This window comes from Pelodiscus sinensis, unplaced genomic scaffold (genome assembly GCF_049634645.1).
Source record: "Pelodiscus sinensis isolate JC-2024 unplaced genomic scaffold, ASM4963464v1 ctg39, whole genome shotgun sequence".
NCBI classification, from domain to species: Eukaryota; Metazoa; Chordata; order Testudines; family Trionychidae; genus Pelodiscus; species Pelodiscus sinensis.
Window position 1 is genome coordinate 877,193 of NW_027466048.1, and position 24,358 is coordinate 901,550.

General features: G+C 50.4%; 1 protein-coding gene across 2 annotated transcripts in view; it reads left to right on the forward strand.

Moving 5' to 3' along the window:
• Positions 1–9,133: 9,133 nt before the first annotated feature.
• The window catches only part of SMARCD2 (SWI/SNF related BAF chromatin remodeling complex subunit D2), a 29,177-nt gene continuing 13,952 nt past the window's right edge, over positions 9,134–24,358 (forward strand). The window contains exon 1 of one of the 2 annotated variants that reach the window (XM_075918661.1): positions 9,134–9,223. Coding sequence is in view for 1 of the 2 variants with exons in the window: in XM_075918660.1 (XP_075774775.1) it covers positions 9,244–9,396 (153 nt within the window). In the remaining variant the exon portion in view is untranslated. Of the gene's footprint in view, positions 9,397–24,358 lie in introns of both variants that reach the window. The other variant, XM_075918660.1, reaches the window with a different exon arrangement.

Here is a 24,358-nt window from a genome sequence, read left to right on the forward strand (position 1 = left end):
CATCGGGCTTTCTTGTGCAAGAAATTCATGTTGCCTGTCTACACTGGCCTCTTGCCCAAGAACAGTTGCGCAAGAGGGCTTATTCCTAAGTGGGAGCATCATAGTTCTTGTGCAAGAAGCCCTGATCTCATACATTAGAATGTCAGTGTTCTTGCGCAAGAACTCCCCGCCAGTGTAGACAGGCAGCAAGTTTTGGCACAAAAGCAACTGCTTTTGCGCTAGATCACACCAGCGTAGACACAGCCTTGGATACTCACCCCACCAGCTCACAACAACATCCCACAAAAGCCACACTTGAGCTCCTCAGACGTTTAAGCTCATTGATTTCAAGAGAGTTACTCATATATGAGAGAGCATCCCAACGGGAGTTCAGTTTTCACACTTGGGGCCATAGTGAATCATTCTCCTGCCATCCAGGCTGATGATAGTTATCAACAATTACTGACACTTATCACTACTGAAAGGCTGAGATGCTTTATCCTTGTTTCCATGCACTTCTCACCATCATGGTGTCTTGTTCCCAACAAATCACTGTCGCCCATTAAGCCTTTGGATTATTCTTCCTTTTTAAAATATGCAGACCCATAAATAATAAGTAGCATAACTGTTAAATGATTTCTTTAAAAAATGGAACTCTGTCTGGGTGTGAATAAGTCCCAGGACAGAGCCCCTAGATACGAGGTCACCTTGAAAACATATTGCTGGAATGATCTGAATCTAAATGCTGGGGGAATATGGATCTGGATTTGGGTCTGAGATTTTGCTTCTGCCCAGTTCACAGCTGCCAAATCTGGAGCTGGTTATAAACTCCGAGTTTGCTTCCCCTCTCCCTCTCTTTCCATACCTCCTCTCTCTGCCCCAAGCCCTCCCTCCCCTGCCAGCTGACTTCTTTCTCTTGAAATCAGGCCCTGAGATCCTTCATCTGGTAGAGATAAAGTGGAGCCACAGAATTCAGATCTGCATGCAGATTTGCATCCCCACCCCCACGTTCAGGGGTTGTTTGGAGCAAAGCGTGTGGGGATTCATTCCTTTATAGAAAAAAAAGTGTAATTGTGAAATCTGGATCTGGGTTGAGAATTAAAACACTCCAAGGTTTGGGGAGTTGACTCTGGACAAGGATCAGGTCTCTCTGCTCTCCAGACGCTGCTCAAACCAATGAGCCCTTGTTCAGCCTGCCAGCCACCACCCTGCCTGTATCCTCTGTCACGTAACACTCCCTAAACATGCCCCCAGCACTTAATCCCTGCCCTTCTCAGAAAATAGCTGCTAATTCACATGGCCACTTCCAGAATCCCCTGGCTCAAGTTCACCCCCAGGGCTCTCTGAAAGACAAACACTAAGGCTACGTCTACACTGGCAGCCTCTTGTGCAAGAACCGTTTTTCAGAAGAGTTCTTGTGCACGGGGCGGATGAGAGTTTTGCGGGGCCCAGTGCATCTGGCCCCCTGGCATTTGTCTCTCCTCCACACTGTCCCTTGGTGCCTTCCCCTTTCTTCTCCTGACCTGTCCCCTCCCCTCAGCACAAGCCCCTTCCTCTGCCATCCACCTTCTGCCTTCCAGTTTGCAGGGCGGCCGTGACCCCGGCCCAGGCCCCAGACCAAGTGGTGCAATGCTGGGCCACGTGGTTTTAAAGTCCTGGGCCGTGACGTTACATCACGCCCGGGCATCTCCCCTCTCAGCTGTTGGAGAAAAATTAGAAAAAAGGCATCCACCCTGTACCCACTCCTCCAGTAGCCCCTGTGCCCACTCCTCATGTGAGCTACCCCCTCTCCTAACACCTCCCTCTACACACCTGCCCTGCCTCTCACCTCTGGTGCTGGTCCCTCCCCTGCAGGTGTCTGCCCTTCTGCTTCACCCTCAGAATCCCCTGCACCTGCACCTTCCCTTAGCCCTGCATCCTTCTGGTGCCCCCCGTTCCCTCTCTGCCCCTGCGCCCTTTGCCCTCTTTTTCCCTGATGCCCGCCCCCTCACCATCCTCTGCACCCCATTCCCCTCATGTCTCTGTGTCCTCACACATGCCTTGCTCCATCCCCACCTTCCTCATGCCCAACCCGCCTTTCAAGCCTTCTCCCAGCACTTCCCCCTCCTCCCTTTAGTCCTCAATGCCCTTCCCCTCTCCTCTCCCAGCATCACCCTGTCCCCCCTCCCACTGACACCTCCCCTCCTGCCCTTTTCCTCATTGTCTCCACTTGGCCCCCTGGTGTTTGTCTCTCCTCCATGCTGTCCTTTGGTGCCTTCCCCTTTCTTCTCCGGACCTGCCCTCCTCCCCTTAGCACAAGCCCCTTCCTCTGCCATCCACCTTCTGCCTTCCAGTTTGCAGGGCAGCCGCGACCCCAGGCCAGGCCCCAGACCACATGCCGAACCGAGTGGTGCAATGCTGGGCCACGCGGTTTTAAAGTCCCAGGCTGTGCTGTCACGTCACGTCCAGGCGTCTCCCTTCTCAGCTGTTGTGGGGTGTTTCAGCACGCCGCGCATGCACTCCCTTGGCCCCACATGGCCCGTACTGGCCGGCGCTGGGGAATTTAAAGTGCGGGGCTCTGGCGCCCCGTCACAATCCCCCTCCTCCTCTATCAGCCGCCAGCCGGCCCTTCGGCGGATGGCCCACTGGGAAATTCCTGGTATCCCGCCAGGCCAGTCCGCCCCTGATGCTGGCGCGGGGCTATTGAACTGTGGGGCCCTGGGCAGCTGCCCCGCTCGCCCTGACCTATATCCGCTGCTGCATGCGCAAAAAGTCTTCCACAAGAGTGCATCTACACTGGCATGTGCTTTTGGGCACGAGCGTCTATGGCAGTGTGGACACTCGCTTGCGCAAGAAAGCTCTGATGCCCATTTTAGCCATAAGAGTTTCTTGCTCAAGAAATTCATGTTGCCTGTCTACACTGACCTCTTGTGCAAGAGGGCTTATTCCTTGTGGGGAGAGGAATAACTCTTCTGGAAGAGCGGTGAGGAGTCCTGTGGCACCTTATAGACTAACTGAAGTGTAGGAGCATAAGCTTTCGTGGGCAAAGACCCACTTCGTCAGATGCATGTAGTGGAAGTTTCCAGAGGCAGGAATAAATATGCAGGCCAGGATCAGGCTGGAGATGACGAGGTGGATCCAATCAGGGAGGATGAGGCCCACTTCTAGTAACTGATCTGGAGGTGTGACTACCAAGAGAGGAGAAGCTGTTTTTGTAGTTAGCGAGCCATTTGCAGTCTTTGTTTAATCCGGAGTTGATTGTGTCAAACTTGAAGATGACCTGTAGCTCAGCAGTTTCTCTGTGATGTCTGGTCCTGAAGTTTTTTTGCTGCAGGATGGCTACTTTTAGATCTGTAATTGTGTGTCCAGGGAGATTGAAGTGTTCCCCTACAGGTTTTTGTATGTTGCCATTCCTAATATCTGATTTGTGTCCATTGATTCTTTTACATAGGGACTGTCCAGTTTGGCTGATGTATATAGCAGTGGGGCATTGTTGGCACATGGTGGCATATATTACGTTAGTAGATGTGCAGGAGCATGTACCAGTGACAGTATGGCTGATCTGGTTAGGTCCTGTGATGGTGTCACTGGTGTATATATGTGGGCAGAGTTGGCACCAAGGTTTGTTGCATGGATTGGTTCCTGAGTTAGAGTTACTGTGGTGCGGTGTGTAGTTGCTGGTGAGAATATGCTTCAGGTTGGCGGGCTGTCTGTGGGCAAGGACTGGCCTGCCTCCCAAGGCCTGTGAAAGCGAGGGATCATTGTCCAGGATGGGTTGTAGATCGCTAATGATGCATTGGAGAGGTTTTAGCTGAGGACTGTAGGTGATGGCCAGTGGTGTTCTGTTGGTTTCTTTCTTGGGCTTGTCCCGTAGCAGGAGGCTGGAAGAAGCCCTGTTTTCCGACGCTAGACTGTAAATTTACTTGCGCAAGAATGCGCATGCAGTGTAGACACGCCACCAGTGTAGACATAGCCTAACTGCATAGCTCTTGGGTCTCAAGAAACCCAAGAACCTGCTGCTCCTTCCACACCACCAAGCCAATAAGCACAGAGCTAGGATGCCTCCCTTATTTATACTGGGGCCCAGGGAGCCTACCTGACCTCATCACCTCCATTGTGATTTCATTCTGGAGTGCTTTTGAAGCAATCCCGATGGTCACCACCACACCTGGAATGATGCAGCTGTCCCATCCCAGGGAAGAGCTGATAAGAGCAGAGAGATAAAATAAGCTCTCTGGGCAGTGATACCTAGTGGTCACATCCTTCTGCTCCTTGGGTACAGGGTGAAGGGACAGTTCTAGTCAGTCTTACCTGGGGACCTAATAAAATAAGCCCTCAATGCAGCAGGAACCCTGGGATCTCAGGAACACATCACCCACCCCAGTCTGTCAGTGCCCGTGCTGCCAACTTTGGCCTAGCTCCATCATGCAGATCCTGCAGCTGTGAAAAAGGATGCTAAGAATTAATTTAGTTTCTCACAATGATCTTCTCATCCTTGAGTGCTCCTTCAGCATCTCGATCATCCAGTAGCCTCGCTGATTGTTTAGCAGGCTGACATACTTCAAATAATTGCTATTAGTGTTTGTGGTTTTGGCTAGCTGTTCTTTAAATTTATTTGGCCTTCCGGATTATATTTTTACACTTCATTTAAGAGAGTTTAGGCGCCTTCCAATTTTCTTCACTACAATTTCACTTTCACTTTTTATCTCTCACTGTTTCTTTTACTTGATTGTTAAGCGTGGCACTTTTTTGTTCTGGTTTTTTTTTTTTTTTTTTTTTTTTTTGGTTAATTTGGAGTTTACATTTAAGTTGAGCTTCTATTATGAACTTTGAAAAGTTTCCATGCATCTTACATGGATTTCACTTATGGCACTGTAGCTTTTAATTTCTGTTTAACTAACCTCATTTTTGTGTAATTCCTTTTTCTGAAATTAAATGCCACAGTATTTGGGCTGTTACGATGTTTTTCCTGACACAGGAAAGTTTTTTTTAATATATATATTCTAGTCGCTATTTCAAAGAAATCCAGCTATTTTCACCTCCTGGACCAGATCTTGTGCTCCACTTAGGACAAAATCAAGTATTGCTTCTCCTCTTGTAGGTTTCAAAACCAGCCGCTCCAAGTAGCAGTCATTTAAGTTGTCAAGAAACTTTATCCCTTTATTGCATCCTGAGGTGAGGTGTACCTAGTCAATATGGGGATAATTGAAATCCCTCATTATTATTGAGGTTTTTTATTTTTATAGCCTCTCAGATCTCCCTTAGCATTTCATAGTCAATACCACCATCCTGGTCAGGTGGCAAGGTAATATATCCCTACTGCTATGCTCACAGTATTAGAGTGTGGAATTACTTTCCATAGAAAATGAGTTTGGTTCATTTACGATTTTTACTTCATTTGATTCTATGCATTCTTTCACATACAGTGCCACTCCTCTACCAGCACAATCTGTTCTGTTGTTCTGATATATTTTGTTCCCTGGCAGTACTGTATCCCATTGATTATTCTCATTCCACAAGTTTCTGTGATGCCTAATATATCAATATCTTCCTTTAATGTGAGGGACTCCAGTTCACCCATCTTATTATTTAGACTTCCAGTGTTTGTACAGAAGCATTTTTAAAATGTCACTATGTAGCTGTCCACCATTACATGATGTAATTGAATGGGACTCTTTTCAGTTGACCGTTTCTAATCAGATCTTACCCATATTTTATCATCTTCCATCCTCTCCTCTTTCTTAGGACATAGAGAATCTCTATTAACAGACCTTCCCTTAAAGGGATGTCTCTGTCGGATCCATGTGATCCTATGCACCTGTAGGCTTTCCCCCAACCCTTCATGTCAAGAAGGAAGCAAACTATCAAACAAAAACACTGTGCAACCCCTCCTCTTACAAATTCCCACCCAGATTTCTCTGTTTTCTGTGCTATTTGCTGGCTCCTGAGCTGCTACTGCACCCAGGAAGCAGTGCACTTGGCAAAGGACTTCTGGTCAGCAGCAATTGCAAACACAGCGCACTCACTGGCTGTGTCTAGACTGGCAAGTTGTCTAGACTGGCCGCTTGATTTTGCGCAAAAGCACTGACGTTCTGCTGTCCGAAATCAGTGCTTCTTGCGCAAATGCTTTGATGTTCCCGTTCGGGCAAACGCCATTTTCCGGAAATGCTTTTGCACAAAACGGCCAGTGTAGACAGCTGAAAACTGTTTTGCGCAAAAAAGCCCCGATGGCGAAAATGGCGATTGGGGCTTTCTTGCGCAAAACCACGTCTAGATTGGCACGGACGCTTTTCCACAAAAAGTGCTTTTGCAGAAAAGCGTTCGTGCCATCTAGACTCTCTTTTCCGCAAATGCTTTTAACGGAAAAACTTTTCCGTTAAAAGCATTTGCGGAAAATCTTGCCAGTCTAGACGTAGCCGCTGTGTATGCAGCTCAGCACTCAGAATAAAAGCAAGGGTTCAGTGACAAGCCGCTGTACTTGAACAAGGTGAGTTGCTTCCATTTCTTGGGAGTTGATTGGCTACCTTTGGAGTGGAGAGGAACAGGACACTCTCTCATGGGATTGAGAGAAATCACTGAGGGTATGTCTACACTACCCCGCTAGTTCGAACTAGCGGGGTAATGTATGCATACCACACTTGCTAATGAAGCCCGGGATTTGAATTTCCCGGGCTTCATTAGCATAAGCGGGGAGCCGCCATTTTTAAATCCCCGCTGCTTCGAACCCCGTGTAGCGCGGCTACACGGGGCTCGAACTAGGTAGTTCGGACTAGGGTGCCTATTCCGAACTACCGGTACACCTCGTTTCACGAGGAGTAACGGTAGTTCGGAATAGGACCCTAGTCCGAACTACCTAGTTCGAGCCCCGTGTAGCCGCGCTACACGGGGTTCGAAGCAGCGGGGATTTAAAAATGGCGGCTCCCCGCTTATGCTAATGAAGCCCGGGAAATTCAAATCCCGGGCTTCATTAGCAAGTGCGGTATGCATACATTACCCCGCTAGTTCGAACTAGCGGGGTAGTGTAGACATACCCTGATGGACTCTCAGGGTATGTCTACACTACCCTGCTAGTTCGAACTAGCGGGGTAATGTATGCATACCGAACTTGCTAATGAAGCCCGGGATTTGAATTTCCCGGGCTTCATTAGCATAAAGCTGGCTCCGCCATTTTTAAAAGCCGGCTAGTGCAAACCCCGTGCCGCGCGGTGTACAGATAGTTCGGAATAACTACGTAGTTCGAACTATCTAGCCCGTGCCGCGTGTAGCCGTGCGGCACGGGGTTCGCACTAGCCGGCTTTTAAAAATGGCAGAGCCAGCTTTATGCTAATGAAGCCCGGGAAATTCAAATCCCGGGCTTCATTAGCAAGTTCGGTATGCATACATTACCCCGCTAGTTCGAACTAGCGGGGTAGTGTAGACATACCCCCTGGGAATCCAAGCTGTGTCTATGCTGCAAAATGATGACATTTGGGCCTGAATCCTAGTGGGACCTGGGCTTGAATGCTTCACCTCTGCAGAGTCTTAGGGTACAGCTACACTGCACAGATGATTGAAGCTGCTGTTGTTGATCTTCCAGAGCTAATTAAGACAGATAATTCAAACTGTGAGGGACGCTCCAATTGATACTGGTAATCCTGCTTTCAAGAGGAAAAGGGAAGTGGAAGGAATAGTGTTCTTCCTTTGACTGCCTGCAGCGTAGACAGCTCCAAAAGTTGAGTTAAGCTACTTGGACTTCAGCTATGCAATTAACATATCTGAAGTTGGGTATCTTACTTTGACTTTGTCCCGTAGTGTAGATGTACCCTTTGGGTCCAGGCTAAGTCTGACAGAATTGTGTGTAGACAGAAGGGAGGATGTTGGATTCAAGCCTGAGCTTCTACTGTAGTGTAAACATTTCCTAACTAGCGTAACTAGAGAAAAGTTAAGAATGCCCAAGAGCTGTTTGGGACACAGGAATGTGAATGTTGAACCACTTAACTGGTAAAGTGGGATGTAATAGTGTAGTCGATTAACCGCTATAGACTACACGCATTTCCTACCACTTGCCAGTACATTTTTTAGCAGGCTGGCCTGCAGCCCAGCTCATTCCTGGTTTATGCCGGATTAGGGACCCACCCCCACTGCGGCTCTGCTTTTCAAGTGTATTAGGAGCCAGGCCGCCCGGCTCAGTTCCAGGAGCTGAGCCCCCCCAGTCCCTCAGACAGCCGGTCCATGAGGGGAGCTGGTTCAGGACAGACCAGCTCCCGCCTGGCGCCTGCGAGCAGCGTCCCGTGACGGGGGTTCACCCCTGGCTCCGAGCAGGGGCGGGTTCGATCCAACATGCCAAGTCCTGCTCCCCTGGGGTGTCCGGCTCCCGGGATGCAGAAGCACGAGGAGCCCCAAACCCTCTGGGTGCCCGAGGGGGGCGGGGGAGGGGAGCGAGGTTAATGAATGAACGGGGGGGGGCAGCCCCCCCCATCACTCCCGCCTCCTCCCGCGCCCAGCAGGGAGCAGGAGAGTTAAAGCAGCCAGCTTCTCTGCGCGGGGAGGGGGGGGGGGCGCGACGCTCCCGTCGCTCTAATTCGCGGCACATCTGTCAATCTCCCCGCGAGCCCGCCCCCGGGTCCCGGCCTGAGCCCCCCTCAGGGGGCCACGTGGGGGCGGGTTTGAGGCGCAGAAGCGGGCAGGGCCAAGGGGGCGGGGCCCAGGAGGCGGGCTCGTGGGGGCGGAGTTCGGGCCGAAGCGGAAGGCTCAGGGGACGGGCCCCGTGAGGGGGCGGGGCCAAGGCCTTAGTGTGAGCGCGTGGGGTTCACGGGGCGGGGCCAGTGCCCAGAGGGCGGGGCTCGGCGAAGGGCGGGGCTGGGGCCTAGGCGCGCGGCTCAGGGAGCGGGGTCAGAGCTGGGGGCGGGGCTCCTTGAAGAGAGGAGGGGGCTCGGGCCGAGGCGCACGGCTCAGGGGGCGGGGCCGGAGCTGGGGGCGGGGCTCGTTGCGACGAGGCGCACGGCTCAGGGGGCGGGGCCGGAGCTGGGGGCGGGGCTCGTTGCGGAGAGGCGCGCGGCTCAGGGGGCGGGGCCAGTGCCCACAGGGCGGGGCTCGGTCAAGGGCGAGGCGCACGGCTCAGGGGGCGGGGCCGGGGCCGGGGCCGGGGCCGGAGCTGGGGGCGGGGCTCGTTGCGGAGAGGCGCGCGGCTCAGGGGGCGGGGCTCGTTGCGGAGGGGCGCGCGGCTCAGGGGGCGGGGCCGGCCGGGCCGCGCGGGACTCGCCCAGGGCGCCGCCGCGGGTTGCTGGTAAACAGGCGCGCGAGCCGATGTCCGGGCGCGGCGCGTTCCCGCTCAGCCCCCTGCCGCCCGCCGCCGCGCCCCCCCCCGCCGCGGGGCCCGGCCTCATGCGGGGCCCAGGCCCGGCCGCCGCGGGGCCCGCCGGATACCGGGCCATGGGGCCCGCCGCCGCGGCGTACCAGGTGCGGGCCGTGGGGGGGCTGAGGGAGGGGAGGGGAAGGAGGTTTCTGGGGGGGCTGAGGGCACTGGGGGGTGGGGGAGGGGAGGAGGATGCTGGGGGGCTGGGGGTGGGGGAGGGGAGGTTTCGGGGGGCTCAGGGCACTGGGGGGTGGGGGAGGGGAGGGGAAGGAGGTTTCTGGGGGGGCTGAGGGCACTGGGGGGAGGGGAGGGGAGGAGGATGCTGGGGGTGTGGGGGGGAGGTTTCGGGGGGCTCAGGGCACTGGGGGGTGGGGGAGGGGAGGAGGATATTTAGAGGGGCTGAGGTCATGGGGGTGGGGGGGAGGTTACTTAGGGTTGCCGGGGGCTCAGCACCGAGGGACCATTTGTGATGTGGGGAGGGTGGGGGGGGACCCAGGGAAAGTGTCCAGTGGTGTTGGATGAGGGAAGTGGGGGGACCTGCTGTGGGCAAGTCTCCCAGAACAGTCCCTGGCCAGATACCATCTCCCGGCCTGTCCAGTGTACACCGCAGCCCTCCCTTGGGGATTGAAGCCCCCCCAAGGGAGGAAATTATTGCCAGTCCCATGCCCTGGGGGAGGGGGCTCTCTAGCTGGAGTGCTGCTGCTGCTCCCGGATGGGGCAGTGTGTCCCAGCTCTGGGGCAGCCTCTCTGGTAACTAGGGATGTTAAAATACTGTATGTTTATTCTGGTAAATGTGTAATCACTGAATATTTCAGTAGTTACATGGAGTGCTGGCTCCCCTTGAACACCGGATCCCACCTCCCCCCACTTCTCCCCGCAGCAGCACAGACAGGGCAGGGCCTGTGTGTAACCATGCACATAAACCCATGAGCCCAGGCTCATCAGTTAGCCATGTACACACATGCTCATCCCTGCTGGTAACTAGGTCTCTCACTGTTAGAACCGCAGTCCTTAAACCACGGAGGCACCAGGTATTCAATCTGACACTCAGCTTCACAAAGTGGCCATCTGCCTCTGGTTCCAGGTGTGCTCACAATGTGTGGCCCTACCCAGAGCACTAAGTTACACGGGGTCATGGCAGCATAGTTTGCATTTAAAAACAAATGCCATGCTCCTCATGCCAGGCACAGATGGATAAACGGAGTCATGGACGCAGCATTTGGTTCTCACAGCTGCCAGGGTCTAGTTAAAATAATGTGCAGCAGTAACCTAGGCTCAAGTAGACAGTGGTTATGCTGTTCTGCTTCTCCATTCTAGCTCGTTCCCCATAATGCAATTTAGAAAAAGTAGGGAAAGAGGCCTAATATGTCAACTGAAGAAGAGTCTGGAAAATTGTTCCCTAAGATTTGCCAGTTAGGTGGATTTACCAGAGGGCTGGATGTTGTCATTCCATTTACTAGTTTAAAAAAATGGTAGTACCAGTACAGCTTGTGGCACCATATTCTCCGAAGCAGTAGGGAACTTAGGAGAGAGATGAGACAGGGACTCATGGGAACAAGCTCATGCTTAATTTCCTTTTTCTGAATTTGGCTGAGATCCTTTTCAGATTGCTCCTGGTAGGAGCTGTCACTGGGTAGGTGGAGGGGGTTGAGAGACTGTTTTGGAGAAGATGAAATGGAGATGGTGGATTCTACTTGAAAAGTGACTGGATTAGATTGACTAGAAGCTTGGTGGTTTTTATGGTGCCTAAAATAGCAGTGTGTGTGTTTGGGGGGAGGGTTTCCTGCAAGAGAGTCATTAGAAAACAACAGGACAAGAGACAGATTCCTAATCAATTCTTTTCTTTGCACTTTTGGGGCCCCAATTGGTTCCCTGTACAAGAGTCTGGTAACTTCTAGGTTCTGTCTGCATTGCAGCTGGGAGCATGCTTAAGCTAGTGTACAGAAACTAGCTGTGGCCTAGGTGGTGATACAGGCTAGCCACTCAGATACAGACCCAGGGAGCTGGCCAAGCTTTTGCTCAAGGGGCTAGCCTATGGTGTAGCGTCCACACAGGTACTTCTGGTGTGCGAAGCTAGCACATGTCTGTGTACCCAGGCTGGGAGGCACACTTCCAGCTGCAGTGCAGACGTGCTTGCAGGCTGTTCGGTGTCTGTTGGCAGAGGGGTGGGATGGAGAACTAGGGTTGCTTTTCCTGAGGCGGGTGGGTGGGTGGGGGTGTGTGAGAGAGAGAGATACTGTAGTATTAGCTGTAGTACTCAATAGGAATGCTCTTGAATCCAGCCAACACTTATTTTTGTTTCTCCTACAAACTAATTGCATCAAACAGCTGTCTGCTTTCCCAGGTTCTAAGAGGGGGAGACACTGCGGGCTTGATTTGGCTATTCAGCAGCCCATTGGTGCTTCCTCTTCTAAGGTGGTGAGTTATGGACACACAATAGGTCATCACATAGCCCCTCTGCACCCTGTGGTGGGTGTTACAATCTGCTTTAGAAAAGGCTGGCCTGAGTTGCTTGGCTAAGGTTGGATGGCAGGCTGTCCTTGCCCAGTTTCCAAAAAATGCTATGGAAACTAACACATAACACCCTTGGTTCCGGGATTAACATCTCCTGAAGATGGTAACTGTTTGCAGTGCAGGATGATATTACAGGCTCTGTATTGTTAACTGAGAAATGTATTCTGTTCAAATCTTGTAGCATGTGATCAGGATGTTAAAGAAACTTTGTCTAGCTGCTGTTGCAGGCTTATCCCCTATTCAGCCTCTGTTTACGCCTTCTTTTTCCTGGTTCTGCATGGCTTTTAGCCACTTAAAGTCCATTAAAACGTTAGCAGATGACGCTGACTCACTTGTGGAGTTACTGTGCAAACACTCTGTCAGCATAGGATGGTGGCCTAGTTCTTCTGTAAACAGCCAGCAGGAACTGCTGCAGATGACTCCATATCAGGGGCAGCTCTAAGATTCACTTAGGATTCATGGGACAGTCATTCTGTTTGTGTGAAAACCAAGACAGCTAAGTGTGAACCACGTCGGGCAAAGATGGTGTTTTCTGCTGAAGCTTCTCTGTATTCCATTTCCCCTTTTGCAGAGTTGTGTCTCATTCATGCGTCTGTTTTGCAGGTAGAACAGTTATGTCCAGATTTTAGATTTTACTGCAAAAGTTTATCTAAAGGAAGTTAGATAAATAGTGGAAAATAATGAAGAGGGTGAGAAGGTTCCTGCTTAGTACCTGAAGCAGGGAATGGACACTGGGGACTCTGGAGAGGAGCTGGCCAGAAAGCAGAGAGACGGCAGAAGTTTGGGAGTCTGTGAATAAATTCTGTCTGCTGTCCAAGGCTTTCTTTGTGAGAATGGAATATGGTTACTGGCAGGCAAACTCTTTCCCTCAGTGCACAAAGCTGGCCATGCTGCTAGGCTCCTGCATGTGGATGTGATGAGCGTTGAGCAAGTTGGAGCATTGGGTAAAGCTCTCTGCCAGGCAAGCAGATTGTTTAAATGGAGGAGACCTGACTGATTTACAGTTTCCAGCTAGCCTGTCTTCCATCTCTCTGCTATTCCACCTCTAGGTCACCAGCCCACCCCTATTTATATTAGGGATGTGAATGTGTAGTCGAGCACATGGTTAACCGATGAGTCTCTGTTACACGCCCTCCCATCCCCACGGAGCCACCTGTTTGCCCTGCACGTGGTAGTGGTCGGGGGGCTGGTGCTCATGGGGAGCTGACTTAAAAGCCAGCTTCCTGTGAGCACCAGCTCCTGCCTCTCCCCCCATCTGTGTATCTGTATTTTAGCAGATACACGTTTAACAAATAAACACATTTTAACATCCCTAACTTATATCCATTAATTAAAAAGAATACACCCCCTACCCAAGGAAAACATCATTAACGGAGTTAAGGCTGTTCAGGTTATTCCTGCAAACACCAAAAAGTGAGGCAATACCCACAACTCCTAGTAGTAGCCCACTAGGGTCTCAGCTTGTGGCCATGCTGATTTGTAATGTTCACTTTTTCAACAGTGTTATCACCCACAGCACTCCTTTCCTAGCATATCCGCATATTGTACAACTTGTGTTCTGTCGGTCTGGTGTAGACCATGTGGAGATGCTAAGGTAGTGTCTTTACATCTGTGGAAAGTGTGTAGGGCCTAGGTATGTTAACAGAGGTTTTTTGAGATTTAGAGCTGGGGTCACAAGGGGTGCAGTGGGTCACGATGGGGCACATTAATAGAGCCCTGGGAAAGGTGGGAGACTTCCTACTTGTCTGCGCGCTGGCTGGCAGACAGTAGCATGATCCCATCATGACTGCTCCTCCCAGGTGCCTCTCAGCACTAGATGTGCGTGCCCTGCAAAGCTGCTGCCTTCTGTTCCTTGCATCTGGCTCGTCTCAGCTTCTGGGGGCTTTGTCTCTCTTAATCCCCCATGCATTAGTGACACCAGAATATTTTAGCCTGGAGGTTAGTTACTGGTGTTCCCAGAATTGCCTGGAGCCCAGCAGTCGGATTTAGAAAATGAAGGGGGCTTAACTGAGAGGATCAGAAATTGGACAATTATTCAAGCTTTGTCAAGGTGCTTGGCACAGAATAAGGAGACCCTGTCAGTGCTCCCCATGGTCTACCAACTAATTCTCACATATGGGTGTCCAGAGGAGTTCAGGCAGTACAGGGCCTTGCAGAGGTCACTGCAGAAAGTGTTTAAGGCTGAGAAGGGGAGCTGCGGAGGACAGTTCTCTTCATGCATCAAATGGTCCTAAACAGAGCAGAAATCAGAATATTGGCTGCAAAAGGGGAGGTTTAGCTAGAGTGAAGACAATGAGGGAGCAGGAAAAAGATAAACCTGGAGGCAGGTGGAGTCTTGCTAGTGAGGAGGTGATGTCTGAGCTTGTCACAGCTGGCAAGGGAAGCTTGGGAAGGGATTTGAGTAAGGAACAGGTGTGGTCTGAGGAGCCACTGAGGGAGATAAATGTAACTGCAGCATTACTGCTGTGCTTTCGCCTCTGCTGTGGAAGTGCAGCCCTTAGAGGCTGGGTTCAAATACTCCATCTTGCTCACACAGGACCCTGGTGCTACTTGTTCCCTTTAAAGCAAGATGATACTTTAGTTCAGTCAGAATTATGGCGTATTATCTACCAGGGCACAGATCTAATGTTGGATCTAAGTATCTGACCATGTTAAAATGGTTCTGTTCTGGTGATGAAAGCCAGTTTTATGACACAGTAGCTTTCAGTTCTTTTATGTCAGACCTATACACAATTTTAGTTCTTTGCTGCCTTTAGACAAGTGGTCTAACTTATAAATTATCTATGTCATGTATGGTATAGAAACAAGAGAACAGAGAGCTGCATGCTCCATTAGAAATGGTTTGACCAGTATTTACTGTATGAGAGCTATTATCTCCCAGGTGTTTAGAGACTGTTTGAAATAAGAGTTGTTTGGTTTGCTTGTATGGCAGTCACTCGCAGAAGCCCCATTGTGCTGTACATAACAGTACTCACGGTGAGGCGGTCCCTGCACCAGAACTTGCATTCTTACTGATATGTTGTATAATAGGCATAATGCACAGTGAAGGGGTATCAGTAATAGAAATGTATGGTTATCCAGGCCAGCGTAATTCACAGGAGTTTTTAATATGACTTTGCACCAGGCCAGGTTTCTGTAGGGAAGACAGAAGGGACTTGGAGTTGGTGTTATGCACAAAGTGACAAGCCGAGAAGATTTCAGCAACAGCAACTTTTTGAATGATTCTGAGTAGGGATCCGGGTTGCTAGGAGGGACTGCAGTAGTCAAGATGAGAGAGCAAGAATATGCCCTCTAAAAAGAGCTATGTGGATATGCTGTGCCCTCTGATATTAAATCATCTGCTTTCTTTTTGAGGAGAGAGGCCTAGAGCAAGAGATAACAGCTGAGTCATACCGGGCCCCTTGCCCCCAAGAGGAAAACACCTGATATTGTCAGACTGGAGTTAATCTAGATGTAATATCTCTGTGAAACCTACTGTCTGAGGCATCTACTCCACCTGTCCCCAATTTTTTCCTCTGCCTCTCTTGAGAAGCCTCCTTCTGCCCACCAATAGTTTCTTGATGCCTCTTTTGTGTCTCATCTTCATTTCCTTAGACCAGTTCAGTAATCAGTGGCAGTCTCCTTGTCTCCCTTATGAGCTTGCTGGGGAACTTAGTAACACCTTCTCATGCTGCTGTAATTGCAGCCTGTGGAATAGAAAGTGAATCTTCCCAGTTGCTCCCACTTTGGTGAGACTCATTCTCCTTTCTCTTCGTTTCATTTTGCCTTATATTTATGCTACAGATTCAATTCCAGTAGCTTTTCTCTTCTCCCCTTTGCTGTCTCCTTCCTTTCTCAGATTTGCTGGTATGTTTTGGTCTTGCATTTACTTTTTTCTGTGCCATCTCAGTTTCTCTTCCTGTCTGGGTCCATGGAGTGTATGAATCTGTCTTGTTCTGTGATGCCTTGTATGAAGAACGGAATGGGTATAGCCTGCTGTGTTTCTGTGGCAGGTGCAGAAGTTTCAGGTTATAAGTTGTGCATCCATTTTTACTGTGCATCAGGGCAATGGGATGTTAAATGGATTTTTTTTCACATATATTAAATAGATCCTGAAGTTCAGCATAGAGTGACTTGATTCTATCCTTTTCCACATTCTCACAGCGGGACCTTGCGGTGGCAGCAAACAGAAAAGCTGCCATTGTAGGTTCTGACACAAGAATTGCTACATGCCCAGATTGAGTTGAAGGCAGAATCTTCTGACCTGTCACATGCAGGCTTTACAAGCAAATCTGTCTGGACCCAGATATCCCAGCTGGTGTGTGAAGAAGTGCCAGCATGTGACTAAATTCTGCTCACTTGTTCTGGCCATTGCTTTGTTCCTGGTCCCTTTTATTCACTACTTTCCTGCCTTCAGGTTCTAGCACAGGAATAGCCCAGCTTCTGGAGTTCCTTTTGTAATAAAATGGTGCTGATCTCCTCATACAGCTGCAGTCCTGCTAGGGGAAAGTCTGTCCTGGGATTTCCAAAGGCAACATCTTAGTATAGCCTTCCTCTGACACCACCTGTTTGAGGATCTCAGTGTGCTTGAACAAACTGAGCTGTGGGGCAGCTATTATCTCTGACCTAGAGACTGGGAAACAGAGTTGAGGGGAAGTAGAACTGCCATGGACTCCAAATGCCCCATGGAGGTTGTGCCCTTTTGCAGCATTAAATGACTAGTAGCTTCAAAATGCAAGCCATCCCTTACATCAACCTGAAAGCAGAGCTGAAATTCTATTTGAACAGGGTTTGTTTTGCATGTCAGAATGGTAAACATTGCTGTTTGGCTTGTGGGGATTCTGGAGGAACATGCAGGAATTGCCTTCACCGGGCATCCGTCCAGGCCTTGCTTCCAAAACCCCAGGCAAGAATACATGTGGCGCTCTCCCTAAATGTCAGTGTACACAGAGTTGGATCACATGCTTTTGGCATGTCAGTAAAGCCTCATTTGCTCTTTGTTCTTAAAGGTTTCACGCAATTTGCTTTTGGAAACTAACAGATAGTGATCCTGAAATGTAAACCAGAGCAAGGGCTGTATTTTAGCCTGTACCATGAACCTGCCCCTGTGACAGCAGCTTGTCTGTGTGTTGGTCACAGTTGGTTTCTCTGCCCACTGCCTGCCTTGAGAGCATTTTCTGCACATATGTTTTTAATATGGAACTTGATGCTGGATCATAATGGCACCACTCATTTTCATTGACAGCTGAGGTCTTTTTGATCATCCCTTCCTTAGCACGGGACGTTGAGAGGAGTGTTACTCTTCGGTGGTAAGTTGGGACAAAGAGGAAGGGGAAGCTAGAGAATGGCTCTTCCCATTACTTTCCGAATCACTCTGTTCCTTTATGGCTATATCACCATATGAATTACTGTGGTGCCTGGTGTTCATGCTGCTCCTTGGGTTCGTGGTGCATGTCCGCACCAGAAGCACTTCCACTGATTTAAGAACGGCAGTGTGGGAGTTGAGAGCCCAGTCTGGCAGCTCTGCTGGCAGCTCCCTACCTGGAGCCCAGCTACTCCATAGGCTCTTGGGGTCCTGGTGGGCTCCCCTCACCTTCCTGTTCCCTGCTGCAATCAGTGGGAAGCAACATGGGGCTTCCTGCTCCTGGGAGTCGGGGGAAATGGCCAGAATCTCCAGAGAAGTAGAGGACAGAGTTGTAAAATGTAAAAAAACAACGAATGGTCCTGCAGCACCTTAGAGAGTAACACAAATGTAGATGGTAGCGTGAGCTTTCGTGGGCACAGCCCACTTCTTCAGTTGTAAAATTGTCATTCTTGTCAGCCTCCAGCCTAACAACACTGCTATGAACCCTACGCTTCCCTTTGAGCTGGTTTTATTCTGTCAGCATAGCAAATGTTCACTGGGAAGCATTCCAAACTTGCATTGCTTCTGAGGGACGTTGACGTGGTACAGCGCTCCCAAAGTGCAAGAGGCCTACGTGTTGACCTGGAATGAACCATTCAGCTGTAGACTGCTCCATCCATGCTTTCAGAAACATACTTTCTTTCCCACTTCCAAATGGTTCCACACGTTCTCCGCTAGGAGTCCTGGACATTGTCCAACATCTTCCTTGGAATGGAACTTCTAAGCTTTGCCCTGGAGCTACGTGAGGAGTTCTAGGTGGCAGGGTCACAGACACAGGACTCCATTGTTCAGGAGGAATCATGCCAATGATTCACTTCTGTGACAGCCAGCTAGGTATGTAAACTGCCTGGCAGAAGATCTCCAGTTTGAGTCCAAGGGAATGTCACTAGTTGGAAGAGCCTGCAAGGGTCTCTTTCATCTGAGCCAGTCCAATAGAAGTACCGGAGTCTCAGCCTTAGATGTGTCAGATTCAGAGACTGGGCTCAGCTTGGGTCCATGATGGCCACTCGCTTGTACCAGGGATTTAGGCTGCACCTTCTTAGCATAAGTAAGATGAAGCTGTTGAGAGATGCCCTGAGGAATGCCTGAGAAGACCACAGACACCCTTGCAGAGACTTCTGTAGCTTTAGTCAGGATGGGCATTCCCTGCTAGGAGCTGGGATTTGCTTTGGTAATGCTGGCTGTAATGCACACAGGCCAGTACCATGGATACTGCTGGCAGAGCTCAACTCAGTAGGTGCTTTACTCTGTCCTTGAGGGTATGCTGAGCAGCTGTTTCAGGTAACCCAGATTCCACCTTTCCAGTTCCTCTCTCGGGATTGAACACAAGTCCATGATGCACTGCCTGTGAGACAGTGGACTAAATCTGAGCTGTGAGCGAGGACTGTTAATGCACTAGTGGAGGTGATTAAGTCAGGCATTAAAGATCCATTTGTCATGGTGCAAACATTTTGTTTACAAACATGAGGCCTCCCTTCTCCCTGCTGGAGCCACTTAGGCTTCCAGATGCCAGGTCAGCTTCAAGAAATCTTCCTACAGGATGCTATTGCTCATGGCATGCTTTCAGGCACACCCTCTGAGCTGACTCCAGATGTCTCCAAGTCCCTCCCCAGAGAGATCTTTTCCTGCCAAAGCTTCAGAAATCTGACAAAATAAAATAGCACAGTGGCCAGAGCTAGCTGTGAAGTGGACACATCTCAAGAATGACTGTCCAGGGTTGGTTACTTGAGGGTCTGTGAGAAGAATAGCAAGTGATGAGGGTACGAACTGGGGATATTGCAGAGCTATTGCTCTTGGGCTGGCAGAGACTTGCAGTGTTCCCTCTAATTTTTTTCCATCCATATGTGGAGTGAATTTTGGTATGTACGCTAATAGCTAGCTAATGTGCGGATATGCGCCACCAGTACAAACACAACCCCTGATACATATTTTTTTTTAAGTTCACAGATATGGGATAAGATTAAAATAAGGGTTAATTAACAAGGTGCATTGCTTAAGACAGAGGTTCCCCAACTTTTTGACACGGGGACCAGTAAATCCATTCCCGAGCATTTGGAGGACTGGTAGTATTCATTTGCATACAGTGGAGTCTGGATTATCCGACCTTCGGTAATCCGACACTCTGCTTTATCCGACCCTGCAGCTCCCCGGGACAAAGCGGCACTGGCAGGAGCGGCTCCAGTGCTCGGGCTGGGAGAATGGTCCTGCTCGCTGCGCTGTCACTCTCCTGGAGCCGCTGATGCCTCTTCTGCCGGCACCGCTTCGTCCTGGGAGCTGCAGGCATCAGCAGCTCCAGGGTGCGCGGCGGGAGAATGACCCCGCTGGCTACCTCGTTGCTCTCCTGGAGCCGCTGATGCTTCTCCTGCTGGTGGCCACTTCGTCACCTCCCTCCAGCACCCGGGGATGAAGCAGTGCTGGCAGGAGCGGCATCAGCACCTCCAGGAGAGCATCGGGTCAGCAAGTGGGGCCAGTCGCCCGGGAGCTGTAGGGAAGGAAGGGGCCAGGGCCAGGCAGGGATGGGGCCAAGATACACAGTAGAGTCACTATCATCCGACATATTCAGTAATCCAACCACGTGAGAGTCCCGTTTAGGTCGGATAATCGGGACTCTACTGTATTTGCAAATTCATTCATTAAGCAAAGGATGAATATTCAAATAAGTTTTTTCTGGTCCTCCCAAAGCCCCCAGTGCCAGCTTTAGCAAAGCTTTTGATACGGTCACCCACAATATTCTTGCCAGCAAGTTAAGGGAGTATGGATTGGATAAATAGACTGTAAAGATGGATAGAAAGCTGGCTAGACCAGGGTTTCCCAAACGTTTTACTTTAGCTGGAACCCGTTTCAGTACTGTTTTTTGCAGCCCAAAAATATAAACGCATATTAAAAAAAAATACATTTTCACTGTGTCACCCGGCTGCATCCTCCGCCCAGCGCGGGGCAGGGCTTGGGGGACCTGCCGCCACATGGGCACTCCAGGAGGCGGAGCAGATTGGGGGTAGAGTATCTGGCTAGGAGGGAGGGTGCAAGGAGGGGACTTAGGTAGGTGTTGGACCTCCTTGGTTTGGCACCCTCTGGACCTGACTGGTCCCAGAGGAGGGATTTTTTGGACCGGGGAGGTCATTTCAGGGCTCCTGGTTCCCACCCTCTCCACTAGGATTCTTTGCACCTCCCTCTCCTGCAACCCAGCTGAGCTGCCCACCCCTGCTGGTTCCCTGCACCTCCCCCAAAACCATCCCCCACAATCCAAGGGAGTGCAGCAACACTTCCCTGCAGCCCCTCACAGCCCAGCTGGGTTCCTGGCACCTCCCTCCTCCTACAGCCCAGCGCCCCGCACCTCCTCCCCCTCCCACTGCAGCCCAGCCTACCGCCTCCCTAGCGTGGTGCCCAGGGGCAACTGCCCCCCTGCTTCCCCCTTTCTATGCCTCTGCCAGGGGCCCAGAACATTCAGCTGCATCCTCCGCCCAGCCCGGGGCTTGGGGGACCCGGCTCCGCACAGGCACTCTGGGAGCCTGGAACACCCCGGCAGCCACGCTGAGGCTCGGTATTTTTTTTCCCACAGACCAGTACTGGGCTACAGCCCATAGTTTGAGAAACGCTGGCTTAAGATATTTAGTTAATATGAAATCAAATAAGAAAATTAACACTGCCCTAGGAGTACATGTATTTTATCATCCTTCTTAATAACTCAAGCTAGTAAACCCACCAAAATGTGGGATACTGAAAACAGCTAAATAAACAAAATAAAGGCATGGCCACTAAGTGAAAGTATAAAAAAAGATGCACCAGAGACCTAATTTAATAACTGACTCTAACCATAGACCACTAAAATCTCGAGGGAAAGTTGCTCTAAAAAATGAGGCACATCTGGTCACTGGAGCTGGGGTGGGGACATGACCGGTTAGAAAATACAAGTGTGATACTGCAAATCATATTTAAAAGCTGTAGTCCATGTTCCAGACAAAGGTCACGCCAAACACTTCAATCAGCTGGTGGAACTATCTTAATATATATATGGGCCAGTTAAGCAATTCTGAAACGTATCCAGTGAAAAGCTAGGTAACAATAATACACTGTCACATTTGTAATTATAAAAAAGTTACTAAATATGATTTTAATGGCTGTTTGGGGGGAGGAGAAGAGATTATTTATTTGGATATTTTTCAAAAAATCTCACTCCAGTAAGCTGTCATACTGGTTTTTTTTCCTTTAGCAGAAGTCTCTCCCACCCTCCACAGGCCAGCTAGGACTGGGAAAGACTAAGGGTATGTCTAGACTACCAAGTTTTGTCAAGGAAACTAATGACTACATGCATAAATTCACAATGTCTAAGTTGCCAGTGCATGTTCACACTTGCTCCATATGATCATGTTCACATTGGAAGCTCCCCTGTTGACACCAGGAGTGGTGCACTGTGGGTATGTATCCCACAGTGCCTGGTGATACCATTTGTTATTGGGTGTTGTGGGACTCCAGAATGTAGTGCGGGGCATCATGGGACCATGAAAATGTCTCTTCAGGCACCAGTGGCTACGTCTACACTACGAGTTTTGCTGTAAGAGGCAATGCAAATGAAGCGTGGATTAGCATTTTCTCGTGCATCATTTGCATACTCTCTTCCGATCCGTTTTTGCGCCCGGGGTGTGGATGACATAAGATCCTTATGCCTCAAAAAATGAGGTATACCGATCTTGTGCAAAAAGGGGTTTTTGCGCAAAAAGGAAACGTCCACACTGCTTGTTTTTGTGCAAAAACCCCTAGCACAAAAACAGATCAGAAGAGAATATGCAAATGAAGCAGGAGAAAATGCTAATCCACGCTTCATTCGCATTGTCTCTTCCGGCAAAACTCATAGTATAGACGTAGCCAGTTTGTCCAAGGGGTTTCTGGCATCCTTTCGCGCCTTTTTTTCCAACTGTCATTCTTTGCTGTGGGCGCCAGCAACTGCAGTGAGAGAGAATGGATCCCACATTTCTCTCACATGTTCTGTTAATTGTCATGAAGACATCACGCATGGCAGCAGAGAGAATCTTGAAGTTACTAACAGAGAAAGAAGACTCGGAGGAGCTTGACAGTGTGCGTGATATGGACAATGGCAATGTTATTGCATTTGGCAGCCACAGAACAGCTGTACAGGGTAGAGAGGATCTGCAGAACTAGGGAAACCAGCACTGATTGGTGGGATCACATCATCATGCAAGTGTGGGATGAAGAGCAGTGGGTATAGAACTTTAAGATGTGTAAAGCAACCTTCCTGAAGCAGTGGACTGAGCTGGCCTTCGACTTGTGGTGCAAGGACATCAGCTTGAGAAGCTGCCCTTTAGGTTGAGAAGCGTGTGGCAATTGCTTATCATAGAATCATAGAATAATAGGACTGGAAGGGACCTCAAGAGGTCATCGAGTCCAGCCCCCCGCCCTCAAGGCAGGACCAAGCTCCACCTACACCATCCCTGACAGATGTCTATCTAACCTGTGGAAGCTGGAGACTTCTGATTGCTACCGGTCAATCGCAAATCAGTTTGGAGTGGGGAAGTCTGCAGAAGAGCAGAGTGAGGGGGGATTTGATAGCAGTCTTCAGCTACCTGATGGGAGGTTCCAAAGAGGGTGGAGAGAGACTGTTTTCAGCGGTGACAGATGGCAGAACAAGGAGCAATGGTCTCAAGTGGCAGTGGAGGAGGTCTAGGTTGGATATTAGGAAAAACTATTTCCCTTGGAGAGTGGTGAAGCACTGGGATGGGTTCCCGAGGGAGGGGGTGGAATCGCCATCCCTTGAGGTTTCTAAGTCCTGGCTTGACAAAGCCCTGGCTGGGATGATTATGTTGGGGTTGGTCCTGCTTTGGGCAGGCAGTTGGGCTCAGTGACTTCTGAGGTCTCTTCCAACCCTGTGATTCTAAGTCTACTGTTGGGGCTGTACTGCTGCAAGTGTGCAGGGCCATACATCATATTCTGCTACAGAAGACCATGACTTTGGTGAATGTGCATGAGGTAGTGCTGGTTTCCCTGGGATACCCTTCTGTAGGCCCGCCTTAAAAGGGTAGGGTGGCTGTCTGCTGGTAGATTATACAGCTGTTTCTGAAGCAGCAGTGGTATGTCGGGCAACAGCCTACTTCTGCCACCAGTTACTCCTTCAGCTCCAGTGGAGGAGGCCTGCATTGTGAATTTGAAACCCTAGGTTCAAGTGAGCTGACAGCCCACGTAGGGAACCCTGAGAGAGCATCGTGGCAAGTCTTTAATTGCATGGGCAGTCTTAATCTTGGAACTTGCAAACTTTGGGTGCCTGACTTTACAACCTTGCATGTAAGTGTGTGTGTGTGTGTTTGATAGGATCCCCTGTGGAGTTAGCATTTGTTGGGGAACTGGGAGGCTGTCAGAACCTTTCACTTACAGCTGACCAGTTTGCATCTGGCCTGATGAGTAGGGAGTAAAACCTGCCTGTTGAATGGCCTTTGGCTCCTGTAGGAGATGAGTTTGGTGGGGCTTTCTGCTAATTGGTGAACTCAGCAGAGTGGTCAACGTGGAGACTGATCTGCTCCCTGGCAGTCACATCTCAGCCCTCAGGCAGTGTGTAGGAAGCTTGCTCTGGAGAAGGCTCCATTAGGGCTCTCAAACAGTCACTAGATCGCCCACTGCAAGCTGAAGTTATGGCTCTATGCAAACAAGCTCCATAAGTTCATGTAGACGGTCTGATTGCCGGCTGCGCTGCAGTTGGAGCAGACAGGCCCGCCCAAGGGGTATTGTGCTTGGTGGTTGGGTGTGTCTGGTGCCTTGCGCACCAGGGCCGGCAGCTGCTCCTGGGAAGCGCTGCTGCTGCTTGTATGGAGTCAGTTCCTGGAGCTCCCCTCCCTTGGGGAGCTCGCCAAACAACGGCGCGGCCTGTTGTTCTGCAGTGGGCTTGTTCCATGCTCCCTAAGCCTCAGAAGTGAAAGCGGCAGGAAAGTGAGGGATGTTGTCTCGGCATGTTCCAGAGCTGCCGGCAGCGCTGAAATGTTGTCCTGCTGGCTTGGGGGCTTTCTCAGCCACACAGCTCGTTGGCTGGGGGAGCCACACGAAGGAGCGTTGACGCTGCAGCATGTCGAGTGCCCAAGGGCGGCATGGAGCCAGGTGCAGGCCTATGTTGAGTGGGGCAGTGCTGGGTCCCAGCATGCATTGCTCCCGTTTGCTCTGAGTGCCAG